Source organism: Manacus vitellinus, unplaced genomic scaffold, assembly GCF_001715985.3.
Source record: "Manacus vitellinus isolate BGI_N305 unplaced genomic scaffold, ASM171598v3 scaffold_27_pilon, whole genome shotgun sequence".
In the NCBI taxonomy this organism is placed as follows: Eukaryota; Metazoa; Chordata; class Aves; order Passeriformes; family Pipridae; genus Manacus; species Manacus vitellinus.
This window is the reverse complement of record NW_021940039.1, coordinates 4,083,830-4,096,413: the sequence shown is the minus strand read 5'-3', so window position 1 is coordinate 4,096,413 and position 12,584 is coordinate 4,083,830. Positions and strand designations below refer to the sequence as shown.

Sequence of the window (12,584 nt, the reverse complement as noted above, 5' to 3'; positions counted from 1 at the left end):
ACAAGAACTCCGTGAAGCAGGACCTGAGATCCCGGTTTGTAACCTTCTGGAACTCGGTCTATCGGAGCCTGCCCCAGGTTGCCAACATCACCCAGTCGGGGTTGCTGTTCTGAACTTAAGAAAAAACACCTTTTAAAGATCAATTAAAGGCTTGCTTGCAACTGAGTGATTCTGGTTCTCCTTGTGTTTGCCATGACAGGATTTTGTCACTAACCTTAAGGTCAGGCAGGAAGGGACATCTATGGGCAGTGTGTGTCCCCTGACCTGTGACACCCCAATGTCCAGGGAAGCTGTTGACAGCCAGGGCCCAGTCTCTCCCCTCTGAACCTGCTGGCTCTGGGGTTGTTTTCTCTCATTGCCCATGTGGTCCCAGGCAGGACAGCACCAATCCTGACCTGTCCTCTGGGTATCCCCATGTTATCATCAATGTCCCTGCTCATACCAACCAGCTTTTAGACAGTTGCAAGTGCAACAGGTGAATGCAAACCAATCCTGACCTGTTGCTGATCATCACTCAGGAACTGACTGGGGCAAAATAAACCCACATGGGAAGTGATTCTACATGGGTTTTTGGGCATACACTGGGCTGGACCAGGCTGGGGAACTCCAGCTCCATGCAGGGCAGGGCAAGGAGCACAACTGCCCACAAGCCTCATCCTCCACATGCTCTCATTCACACACCAAGGCAGAGCCTGGCCCTGGTACCCCACAGTGGGGTCAGTGGCTGTGCTGGAGCTGCTGGGCTCATGTGTGTGGAGAACCCTGGGCTGGTGCGAGACACTGGGGCCATGCTGCAGACACAGGGAGGAGAACAGAGGTTGTGTGTGCATGTGGAGATTCTGCTGTGCATGTGGAGATCCTCCATGCAGAGGGGCTGGAGGGTGAGGAGCCCAACCCTGGAGGGGGCCAGGGCCAGGGTGAGGGAGCTCCCAGGCTGGAGCTGACCTCCTGCTGCTTCCAGTGAGCTGGAACCAAGGGCAGGGTTTGCAGCAGTCGATGCCATGTGTTCCTCTGGCCTGTGACCACCTGGCCCCAGTTGGCTTTTCCAGAACAACAATCTGTGAGATCTCCCACAAGAAACATCTTTCATTTTCTCACTGTTGGCCTTCATCAGCACTTTTTAAAGGAAAAGGAATTTCTAGATTGAACTGGAACCTGCATTTCCCTCTTGCTTTGCCCCTATACCACTGAGTAGATGCAGTAGCTACAGGAGGACAAATGCAGAGGGTGAAGCCTTCAGTGCTCAAATACATTTCATACAGATCAGGACCAGGTGCCTGAGGATTTTCTGCCAGCCAGGGTGGAGCACCTCTGTCAGTGTGCCACTGAATGCAGCTTGGAAGGGTTTTTTAAATTTAAATGTTCTTTCCTCAGTGGTGTCACGAGAGTCTTTTATGATACCAGTATGTGATAAGGGAGTTTGGGCCAAAGTCATACCAACCCATTGCTCACCTGGCTGAGTTCCTTCTCTTCTGAAATCGGGAGCACAAACTTCATTTTTGCAGGTTCATGGGAAAGCTCCAGTTACACCATAAAATGCATATGGATCCTTTCCTTTTTTCCTTCTCTTAGGAATCCATCTATATTTTCCATAAGGAGCCTTACCCCCTTATGGCAGATGTTCTGCCAGCTCTATGATTGAATGTGCAAAGGTATTGCACTGGCAGCTGAGTGTTCTGTTAGAGACAGATTTCAAAGCCTGTTGTTTATGTCCTGTCCATTTCCCTGTCTTCTTGGCAAATACAACAAGCAGTGAGGATGTCAAAGAGCAGCTGGCAGATGAGCCTGCAGAGAGATGAGGGTGATGAGGGTGATGAGGAGGAGGAGGAAGACTTCAGGCTTCGTGATGGGAGTGACTATAAAGTGAAGATAGAAATTCTGGATTATGTGTGAACTTGGTGACCAGTCTGGCTGATGTTAGATGGAATCATCTTCAAGGATTGCTGTCATTTTCTGAGTCTTGTGCATTCCCCAGTGTGTTCTGAGCACAAGGTTTCTCAAAGGTTGCCAATAATATGTTTTATTGCGCGGCTTAATATGATTTCAGCCTCCTGCGCTTGGATGAGGCTTCTCGTCAGTGCTGTTTATGTTTTCTGGAGTTTTCTTAGACTGAGTGATTTCCTTCAGTTTGGCCTCCAGCCCACAAAAGCAGCACCTGCAGGGCTCTCACACAGCAATGCCAGTTCTACCTTAGCCAGGGACTGACCTCAGGCTACTCAAGGACAAGTGTGTNNCCCTGCCAAGAGGCTGGAGCTGTATTTTCGCCCCAAGGACCCCTATTGCCACCCCGTGTGTGCCAACCGCTTCCCCACCTCCACCATGCTGCTCAGGGTCAGGAGGAGGAGCAGGAGGAAGAAGCAGCTGGACACCGAGGAACAAATCCAGCCAGAAGTCCAGTTTGACATGGAGATCCTTGGGATTGTCACCACTGTTTACAAATTTCAAGGTAAAATGCTTGGATTTGTGTCCATGTGGCTTAGAGATGAGGATATTTGACGGGAAAGGGAAGTGTTTCCCTTTAAACAACTCAGAACTGGAAAGCAAATCAAGTGTCCTTACTGTACAAACCTTTACATAAACTTAGCAGACTCTTAGCTCCTGAAACTTTAGTGTGAGAAATATTGTTAAATATTCTCATATAAATAATATATAATTACAATATAATATATAATAATATTATACTATACATATATATTATAAATATACATATAATAATGTATTATGATATATTATTATATAGTCTATTGTAATATTATAGTATATTGTGTAACTAGTATATAAAGTATATATCATATCATTATACCTAATATATTATATAATGGATATAATATATCATTATATATAACTTATTATATTATGATGTATTGTAATAATATAAATGTTAATATAATTAATGAACTTCACAGTGTTTTAACTTCTGTTTCTCCCAGGAATGTCTGATTTCCAGTACCTGGCAATGCACTCTGGTCCTGATGGCAAACAAACCTCCATGTATGACAAAGTCCTGATGCTCAAACCAGAGAAGGAAGAGTTCTTCAACAGGGAATTACCTCTTTACATCCCACCACCAATTTTCTCACGTCTGGACACTCCCATTGACTATTTTTATCGTCCAGATATTCAGCACAGGTCAGTGCCTTTACATCATTCGTGGATTTCACCTGTTTAAGCTGCTGCCTTGTTCTGTTTTATCCCCCTTGATCTGACACAACAGAGGCAAAAAACTCCCCAAAACAAACAGAAACTGTCTGGCAGTGGCAACCTCAGCAGTAGAGGGTTTGCCAGGTGAGGGGGTGTGGTGATGTGGTGAAGGTGACTGGTGCTCTCCCAGCACATCTCACACAGTGTGGGATGCAGGGACACCTTCCTGCTGATTCCAGTGGGCTGGACCTGAGGGCAGGGTTTGCAGGAGACGATGCCATGTGCTCCTGTGCCTGCCTTGCCCCAGTTGGCTTTTCCAGAACAACAATCTGTGAGATCTCCCACAAGAAACATCTTTCATTTTCTCACTGTTGACCTTCATCAGCACTTTTTAAAGGAAAAGGAATTTCTAGATTGAACTGGAACCTGCATTTCCCTCTTGCTTTGCCCCTATACCACTGAGTAGATGCAGTAGCTACAGGAGGACAAATGCAGAGGGTGAAGCCTTTAGTGCTCAAATACATTTCATACAGATCAGGACCAGGTGCCTGAGGATTTTCTGCCAGCCAGGGTGGAGCACCTCTGTCAGTGTGCCACTGAATGCACACTTGGAAAAGTTTTTTATATTTAAATGTTCTTTCCTCAGTGCTGTCATGACAGTCTTTTATGATACCAGTATGTGATAAGGGAGTTTGGGCCAAAGTTAAACCAGCCCATTGCTCATGTGGCTGAGTCCCTCCTTGCCTTTCCCTGTTCCTTAGGGAGGGATACAACAACCCCCAGGTGTCTGGTGAGAACCTGATTGGCCTCAGCAGGGCCCGTCGCCCACACAATGCCATCTTTGTGAACTTTGATGATGAGGAAATCCCAGCTAAGCCACTGGATGCTGCTGTACAGACCTGGAAGAAAGTGTGCACCAATCCTGTGGATAAAAAGGTGGAGGAGGAGCTGAGAAAGGTGGGTGCCTTATTCCTGACCTGAGCACTCTGCTGCAGCAAGCTCTGGAGGAAAAACTGCATTTTCTCTGAATTCTCCAGAAATTCTTGGTGATTTTCACTGACTGATACAGCAGGTTTCAGTAGATGCTGCTGACACTGCTGTGTTCAGTTCAGTCCTGCAAATCAAGATTTGAATCTGTAGCCAACTCAATAATTAAGTTCCTTTTTGTGCGACGAGTTCTTACATTGCTGTTCCAACAGCTCATATTGAGAGGCTAAAGGCCCTGATGCTGAACTAAATCCTCTTGGAAAGCTGATCTGCCATTGGTGACCCACTTCCCACTGTTCTGTGGTTGTTTCTGTGTCATTTTAGCTCTTTGAAGTCCGTCCTGTCTGGTCTCGGAATGCAGTCAAAGCCAACATCAGTGTCCACCCGGACAAGCTGAAGCTGCTGCTGCCATATCTGGCCTATTACATGGTGAGTGGTACACCTGTGAGCAAGGGAGCAGCAGCTGGGTGTTCCTGGTCCTTCACCACCTCTGAGGTCCTACCACTAAGTACCTGAGCTTAATATTATGTAAAGAGACAAGAGGGAAGGAAAGCCTTGCCTTGGAACAGAAGTTAAAGCCAAGGAGGACTCAGTACCTGTTTGCTCCACTGGTTCTAATCAGCTTTGCAGGTCAGTTCTGATTGTCCACCTGGAAATAGTAGCAGAATTTTTTCCACAGAAACACCTGTGACCTTGCAGGTTAGTTTTTAAAAGCACACAAATATTTGTGTTTTGATGCACTGATTGCCCATGTTCCAGTGGGCATAAATAAATACTGGCATGTCAAGTTGAGGAAAGAGCTGGGAAAAGAAATAATCTTTGGGCAGTGAGGGGAATATTAGAACTTTTCAAGAACCTTTGCACCCCTGTACTGAAGAAAGTGCAACACTGTGCTGCTTTTCTGTAACCATCTTCCCCCATGTGTGTTTATGCAGTTGACAGGTCCCTGGAGAAGCTTGTGGGTTAGGTTTGGGTATGACCCCAGAAAACACCCTGAAGCAAAGATTTATCAAGTACTGGACTTCCGAATTCGCTGTGGAATGAAATATGGTAAAAGGGCCCAACCCACAGAGCTGCTCTCTCTGCTTTCTGGTTAATCCTGGTAGTACTTTTCTTTTTATGTGTTTTTCAAACTCTTTTGCCATATTTCTGCTCTGATGTCACCTTTTGAGCTCCTTGCTTGCTGTAGTTCTCTCTAAACTCCTTTAATACTTTATTTCATAGTATGCAATATGTCTTTCCTCATTTGGCACCTTCCAGACTCTGACTTCCCTCCTTCATGTGTCCCAAGCCCAAGTGGATGTAGCAGACCATCCTCCCCCTTGCTCAGGGAGGCACTGAGCAGGAATTCTGGTGCTTCCATAGTAGCTTTTCCTTAGGGACCTCAGCATCCTGTGCAGGATTTTGGGTCTTGGACCTTGGACACGGGGTACCCCTGCTCTGATTTTGCAGAGGGCAAGTTGAGGAAAAGGAGTTTCTGACATCTAATAAGTCCATGACAGAGCTGGCATCCACTCATTGACATCAGGTCACATTTTTTTTCCAAGTTAAAGGGTTTTATTGATCTCTTCTCCCAACCTTGCTAAAGTCAGCATATCCCAAAGACCAGCCTGCCTTTCCCACACCAGTCCAGCCCTTGTGTTACTGAGCCAAGGATATTCTGCAGGGTGCTTGCCCTCAGTTCATTACTGGTTTTCCTTTTTCACCTCCAGGTTATGCCCCTAATGACATGCCCGTGAAAGCAAAACGCAGCACCTACAACTACAGCCTGCCCATCACTGTCAAGAAACAAGGTAGGTTGGGCCAGCAGAAGGGCTGCCTGGTCTTCTGGGTCTATGTGTGTACCCCACCCTGGTCACAGGTGGTGAAGGGTCTTCTCTGTTCTAGCTGAGCCAAAGCTGGAGGTTGTTTTCTGGTTATAGTACAGTGCTGCCATTAAGCCAGGAGAAGAATCTCCTGCTGGGAAGTGGTGTGGGAGTCTTGGAAGCATGTCTGGCTGAGCCACAGTGTCTGTTAGCAGGCAGGAGGGAGTTCTGTGCTCAGAATTAGCAATGATGGTGCAGAGAAGGGGGAAGTTCTCTTTTCTTTGTCAAGGGAGAGTAGAAAAGGTTAAAATTACGAACAAGTACACGCTGTGGAAAAACACAACAAACTCAGCACCTTCCCTATGACTGCCCAGTGACATCTCTGAAGAATGAACAAAACTCAGGCAGCCATAATTGCTGGGTTGGTCTGGTTTTGTTGAATCAACAGAGAGAAGTGACAGTACAAGGTTGTCTCTAATAGGATTGTCTTTGTTTTTGTTTTTAGTCAGCCACACAGTCAGTGTCCACGACCTCAAACAGGGGCTGGGTACAGCTGGTGCATCTGGGGCAAAAAAGCCCCCCTCCAGCAGGTATAAACTGAAGGTAAGCATGACTCTTATTTAGTCTTGAAGTAGCTCAGTGAAGTAGGAGTGTTTCCTGGTTTATCAGTCATCAGGGGGACAGCTGTGAGCGAGCTGATGTCCTCAGGTTTGCCTGGGAAGCTGCTATTTGTATCTGGCACTCCAGGGCTTCACCTGCTGTGCACTGAGTGTATTTCTTACATGCTGCAAGGTAGGATTGGTGCTCTCAGCCCTGGTGTGAGGTGTGATGAGCATTTGGCTTCAATTGATAAAACTGGAACTTCATGGGTGGTGAAATGCAAAAAATCACCGTGTCTTTTATCAGGTCATGCTGCGAAATCCAGCAGGGTGGAATAAATAAATGAGTCTTACTCTTCCATTTTTGCTAGAATGAAAACCACAATGCAGTGTTATGCAGTGACAGGCTGCAGGCAGAGCTGCAGGTTGAAGAGGTGAATGAAGTGTGTTCTCTGCACAGCAGTGCTGTTGTTTCTATGACTGCAGGGAAATTTTGGGGCATTCCTCATCCAGCTTTATCTTTTGCCACATGCAGACATTCCTTAGAACTGATTTGTGTTGGAAGTGCCTTGTTCTTGAATCAGCCCATGAGAAGTACCTTTCAGTTACCCCAGAGCTGTCCTGTTACACCATAAAATGCACATGAATCCTTTCCTTCTTTCCTTCTTTTAGGAATCCATCTACGTTTTCCGAGAAGGAGCTTTACCCCCATATCGACAGATGTTCTACCAGCTCTGTGACTTGAATGTGGAGAGGTATTGCACACTGGCAGCTGAGTGTTGTGTTAGAGACAGATTTCAAAGTCTATTGCTTGTACCCTGTCCCTTCACCTCTCTCCCCTTGACCAGGAACATCGGAGGTTTTTAACTTCTGAATAAAAGTAGAACAGACTTTTCACGCATGAACTTCCTTTCCCATATGACAATTACCTGGATAATCAACTGTGCTATTCCAGCTCAGTGAAATGGCAGTAAGCCATAGTCTGCCTCATTTAAAGCCCACACCTGAGTGCAGAAGACTAATGTCTCCTTCCCTTTTGCTGCTTTTCAGCCTGCAGAAGATCATCCACCGGAATGACGGCACAGAGTCGGAATGCACGGAGCGGGATGGGTGGTGCCTTCCCAAGACCAGTGATGACCTGAGGGACAGCATGTCCCTGATGATAAAGCAGATCATCAGATCCACAAGGCCTGGTAAGGATGCTTTGAACATCACCCTGTTGTACTGCCTTCCTGATGGTGTGGAGATGTTGTAGGCTGAGGGGAGGAGGGTGAAGTCAGCACTGGGGCAGAGGCTTTCCTGCATCTGCCTCCTCCTTTGTGCTACCCCTCGGTGTTCTTTGTGTTGTAGCTGAGGCTGTTCTGCAGTGTGAAGGTGGGTTGGCATTAGGAATGACTGGAAGTAAAGGTTTTCTATTTCATCCTCTCAGTGTCACAGCCTTCAGGTGTTAAATGTCTTTGCACAGTGATAATCAAAATCTTATTCTTACTGATGTATCTGTTGGTGGCATTTTACTTTTTTTGTCATTACTGACTGAACAAGAAGTGAGGAAGTTGTTTGTGTGTGATGCTGGGCCAAAGCAATAATATCCCAGTGAATTAGATCAGAATGAGCTGGGAGAGGAGGCACAGCACTACAGCTCTGCTGCTGTTCTGCTTGCTTTCCTGGATTGCTTTGGGCTCGATCAGATTCTGTTAAGATGTGCAACATTAACTGTGCCCCCGTGGCTTCTGCCTTCCTCTCACATGTTGTGTGAACTCTACTGCAAATGCCCCCAGGTTTCACTGAGAGAGGCATCACAGTGTCTTTCTTTCTCCCCAATTAAGCTCTTTTCTCAAATACAACAAGCAGTGAAGACTGCAAAGAGCAGCTGGCATACGAGTCTGGAGAGGATGAGGAGGATGAAGAGGAGGAGGAAGAAGACTTCAAGCCTTCTGATGGGAGTGAAAATGAAATGGAGACAGAAATACTGGACTATGTGTGAACTGGGTGAGCAGTCTGGCTGCTGTGGACAAAACTGTCTCTTGCTCCTTGAGAGCTGAGGGTTCAGATCCATGCCCAGGATCTGGGAAAGCAGAGCTTGTACTACAATGATGCCACTCTCTCTGCACTGACTGCTGGTGGCCATCATTATGGATGTTTGGGAGTCTTTGCCTACATTTTCATAATTGCTGGCTAAGAAAGCCTCCAGCAAGCTCAACAAACTCCCCAGAGCGAGCCCAGAATCCAAACCAGCTGGTAATACACCAGGATAGAGGAGAAGCTGCATTCCCAGCTCTCTCCATGTGTGGGAATTGCACTCTGTCCAGGTTGGTAGCTGTGTGGAAGATGGAAAAGGTGCCTGAGGAGATGCTGGAAGAAGCACTCCAGCATTTCTGGAGTCCCTAAGGCAGGTTCTGCCCTTCTGCTTGTCCAAAGGGAATGAAAATACTGTGCCTGCCTTCAGCACTGAGCATTGCTGGCCATTTTGGAAATAAAGCCAGCAGGAAAACACACAGTCTGAGTCTGAGTATGAATAATGAATAATTCCCTTCCTGGGATGTAGTGTATGTTGTCCTCACTAGCTAATGCACTTAGTCCTGTTTTGACTTCCCCAGTAGTTAACAAGGACTGAAGGCAGCTGGCAAAGGGGGAGAGCTTCAGGTTCAGAGTTTGGCCACATTGGCCATTAGTCTGGCACCACCAGCTGGTATGTTCCCACCTGGGCACAGAAATTAAAGATCTGTGGCATTTTGTGGGTCTTGTGCATTCCTCAGTGTGTTGCAAGCACACCTGAAGCTAAGCTTTCTTTCATAACAGGTGTAAGGCCTCCTCCTCCTGCATTGAGGAATGATACCTCAAACCCAGGCAGATCACTGCCTCCAACCCTAAGGACTGGGGCATTTGCTCTTAAAGCAACTGCTTGTAGCAAAAAGAGTAAAACCAGCAAATTGCCATTGGAAAATGCAACAGCCCCAGGTTCAAATGAATATGGTTCATTTGAAATTCAGGCCCTGGTCGCTCAAACAAAAAGCCTGGTTTTCAGTTCAAACACAAAACAAAGCTCAACTCAGCAGAGTGAACATAAGGTATTAACTGCCTCCCCCCCAGTCAGGTCCACCCATTTCTCCAGGAAGGTGCTGGCATTTTGGGGAAGGAGGCCAGGACAACCCCTGCCTGGGGGCAGAGACATTTGAGCATCAGTATTTTATTGCAAAGACTAATTACATTGCTGTGTACAAGTCACACTGGGCAGTGTGTCCTTCATTGAAGTGGTACAAAATACATATGGTACAGCCAGTCCCTCCAGTGACACTGGGCTGCTGGGGACACTGGTGGGAAGGGAGGGGACAGTCCCAGGGTAGGCAGGAGCTGGCAGAGGGAATTTGGTGCCCAAGGGAAGGGGCTGGGCTTTGGGCAGGGTGGGAGGCAGGAGGCTGCCCCTGCGTCAGGGAGCCAGGAGCTCCCATCATGTGCAGCAATGGGCAGTGGGGACGCAGGGCTGGGGAAGCCACACTCACACCCAAGCAGCCTCTTCCCCACCTGGTGCCAGGGACCTGCAGCCCACCTCCTGTCACCAGCCCTGGCCCCTGGAGCGTGGTCCTTCTCCTGGAGCTGAGGAAGGCACCGAACCCACCTGGCAGCTCCGACAGACGGGGAAGAGAAAAGATCTGCTGGAATGAAGCGCTTAAAAAACAGAGATAGAGCCAGGAGCAACAGAAGGTCCCCCTTTGGTTAGTGTTTCCTACAATGATTAAAACAAGCAACTGCCCCTGCTCGAGCAACTAGTGGTAGAAATTTGGGAGGGGGGGACTGGCAGGGTCTGCACCCCATGAGCACAGCAGAGCAAAGCTGCTGCTGCTGCCAATGTCCCTCCCAGCAGCCTTAAATACCAGGGTGGGGACAGGAGAGGGACTGGGCTGCAGGGCAGGGGGAAGCTGGATTAGTAAAATGTACAAGTTTGCCTCTTCTATTTACAACCAATAAATACTGAAAAAAAAAAAAATCAGTAAACCTTTTTGTTTTATACAAAAAAAGTCTCATTGCTGCTTCTCCCATGGTCAGTGTTTGAAAAAGTCTGGTTAAAGCCCAAGGTGAGTGGCACTTTCTGAGGGTCAGGCAGTGGCAGCCGGGGCACCGGGAGCATGCTGAGCTCTCCAGCTCCTCGCTCGCCCACGCAGACCCAAAATCTCTTATTTACACGAGTTCAGAACTTTGCTCTCCTCCTCCTCGTTAGGCTGGCAGCGCTGGGGGCACGGCCCGAAGCTTCCCCCGACGGCAGAAGAGACACTGGCATTTGATCTTTGGTGCAAGTTTGAACACGGGCCATTCCAAGTCCAGCTGGAGGAAGCGCTGGATCGGGAGAGGAGCGAGACCACGCAGGCTTCCAGCTGTGGAGAGCACAGGGCATCCACTCCCTCACGGCACAGACACAGCCCTCCTCCACAGGGCTCTGAGCACAGGGCTGCATCTTCCCAGCCCGGGGCATCCGTGGCTTCTCCCAAGGGAAGGATGGGCGGAGATGTGCGGTGGTGGCGATGCCGGCTATCCCAGGGAGGAAAGACGTGGAGGTAACCACCAGGAAAGCTGGGGAGGAGAGCACTGCGCCGGGTGGGAGCCTGTGCAGCCCCAGGGTGGTGGCTCATGCTCTGCTCCTGTCCAACAGCCCCTCTGCGAGTCGCCGCTCCCGGCTCGCTCGGACACAAGGCACCTACGGCAGAGGCGGGCTCCAGCTCTGGGCTGGCCGGGGCTGGACGAGTGGCGCACCGTGGAAGTTTTAAAAAATAAAACAACAAAAAAAAATAGAGATATCCCCCCGCTGCTGCCTTCCTGGGTAGGAAAAAAAAGACCTGATTGGAATGGGGGCTTGTGCAGAGAGAGGCAGAGGCCGACACCAGTTGTCCAACAGCCCGGCTCGGTGCGGGAGGAGGGGGATGCACGGCCGTGCCCCCAGGCGGGGGTGGCTCCTCTCCCGTGCAGGGCGGCACAAGGACTGGCCACGGCCAAGCCCGGAGCAGCCTGCCCCCAAGGCCCCGTCGGTGATGGGTGGCAGTGGGGCTGAGGCTAGAAGATGCCCTTGGCGATCTTCAGGCCTTTCTGCTTCATCCTGGGCAGGGTGGAGCTGGAGCCGTGCTTGATCTTCACCCCCTTGGAGAAGCCCCGCTTCTTGAGCACGAAGTCATAGTTGGCAGCGGAGTTCATGGCGTAGAACACGTTGGCGTTGTCGGGGATCTTCAGCTCTGAAAGTGAGCAAGGATGGGGGTCAGTCGGGCACCCTGTCCCTGAAAGGGGACAACCTGAGAGTTGTCCCCCTCAGTGTCACCTCCCAGCCCAGCTCCGACCTGGTGCTGCCCAAGCTGCAGGGCTGCCTGGCCCCAGGAAAGCCGCCCCCACCCCAGCACACACCTCTCTCCTCCGAGATGATCTGGACGAGCTCGTAGTCCTCAGGCCGGTCCCCGTCCAAGTTGTGCTTGGCCATGGCCTTGCGAATAACCACTGGGGTCTTGTCCTGGCTCGTCACCTGTGAGCCCAGAGCTTTATTAGCCCAGAACACTGCAAAAAGCCTCCCTCCTACTAGTGCCTCCTCCCAAAACAAGCCATGCCTGCATCCGAGCAGGACAAGCCACCCCTCCCTGTCACCACGGGGCCCTGTACTAACCAGGATGCTCTTGTACATGTTGCCATTGTCCACAGCCAGGCTGACACGGATGATGCAACAGTCGTCGACCTGCTGGTTGTAGAGGGGCAGCGAGAGTGAGGAGTAGCTGGAGATGCCGGAGACCGAGCGCTTGTGTGTGCGGGAGGCCGTCACCGGCGTGGAGGAGACGGAGGAGGAGGAGGCACTGCTGGAGCCTGAGCCGATGCCTGACGTGTCCAGGGAGGAGAGGGAGGTGGATTCCCAGAACTGGAGGGCAGGGAGGAGAGGGGATGCGGAGGACACAGTGGGTTTAGCTTCTCCATCGGCCACAGACGGGGCGTACCAGCGCTGGGGGAGGGAGGCCAGAGGGATCTCACTGACCTGTGACAATGGGGGACCGACACAACTACAGCCACCTGAGGCACAAGAGCCTTG

The 12,584-nt window shown here is 49.6% G+C and overlaps 2 protein-coding genes across 4 annotated transcripts in view; one reads left to right on the top strand and one right to left on the bottom strand.

Annotated features, from left to right (window-relative positions):
- The first annotated feature begins 2,240 nt into the window (after positions 1 to 2,240).
- Positions 2,241 to 10,970, top strand: GTF3C5 (general transcription factor IIIC subunit 5). 3 transcript variants are annotated; one of them, XM_018074329.2, is made up of 11 exons: positions 2,241 to 2,446; positions 2,931 to 3,129; positions 3,903 to 4,098; positions 4,453 to 4,557; positions 5,064 to 5,178; positions 5,841 to 5,921; positions 6,439 to 6,536; positions 7,205 to 7,287; positions 7,583 to 7,725; positions 8,359 to 8,521; positions 10,749 to 10,970. In XM_018074329.2, exons 1-10 carry the CDS (start codon positions 2,320 to 2,322, stop codon positions 8,514 to 8,516), a joined length of 1,305 nt encoding a protein of 434 aa, XP_017929818.1. In that variant the 5' UTR covers positions 2,241 to 2,319; the 3' UTR covers positions 8,517 to 8,521; positions 10,749 to 10,970. The 3 variants fall into 3 exon arrangements, with proteins under 3 accessions (XP_017929818.1, XP_017929819.1, XP_017929817.1); XM_018074330.2 differs by lacking the exon at positions 10,749 to 10,970 and adding an exon at positions 10,065 to 10,429; XM_018074328.2 differs by lacking the exon at positions 10,749 to 10,970 and having other exon boundaries at positions 8,359 to 9,027.
- Positions 9,704 to 12,584, bottom strand: part of RALGDS (ral guanine nucleotide dissociation stimulator) — a 43,587-nt gene continuing 40,706 nt past the window's right edge. The window contains 3 exon segments of the mRNA XM_029960572.1: positions 9,704 to 11,751; positions 11,918 to 12,032; positions 12,171 to 12,580. Coding sequence (XP_029816432.1) covers positions 11,576 to 11,751; positions 11,918 to 12,032; positions 12,171 to 12,580 — 701 coding nt within the window. The 3' untranslated portion in view covers positions 9,704 to 11,575.

Excerpts from the sequence above, each read along its gene's own strand:
- GTF3C5 (XM_018074329.2), top strand. The coding sequence starts at position 2,320 with ATGCTGCTCAGGGTCAGGAGGAGGAGCAGGAGGAAGAAGCAGCTGGAC. Across the intron at positions 2,447-2,930 it reads CACTGTTTACAAATTTCAAG|GAATGTCTGATTTCCAGTAC; the intron begins GTAAAATGCTTG and ends TGTTTCTCCCAG. Across the intron at positions 4,099-4,452 it reads TGGAGGAGGAGCTGAGAAAG|CTCTTTGAAGTCCGTCCTGT; the intron begins GTGGGTGCCTTA and ends GTGTCATTTTAG.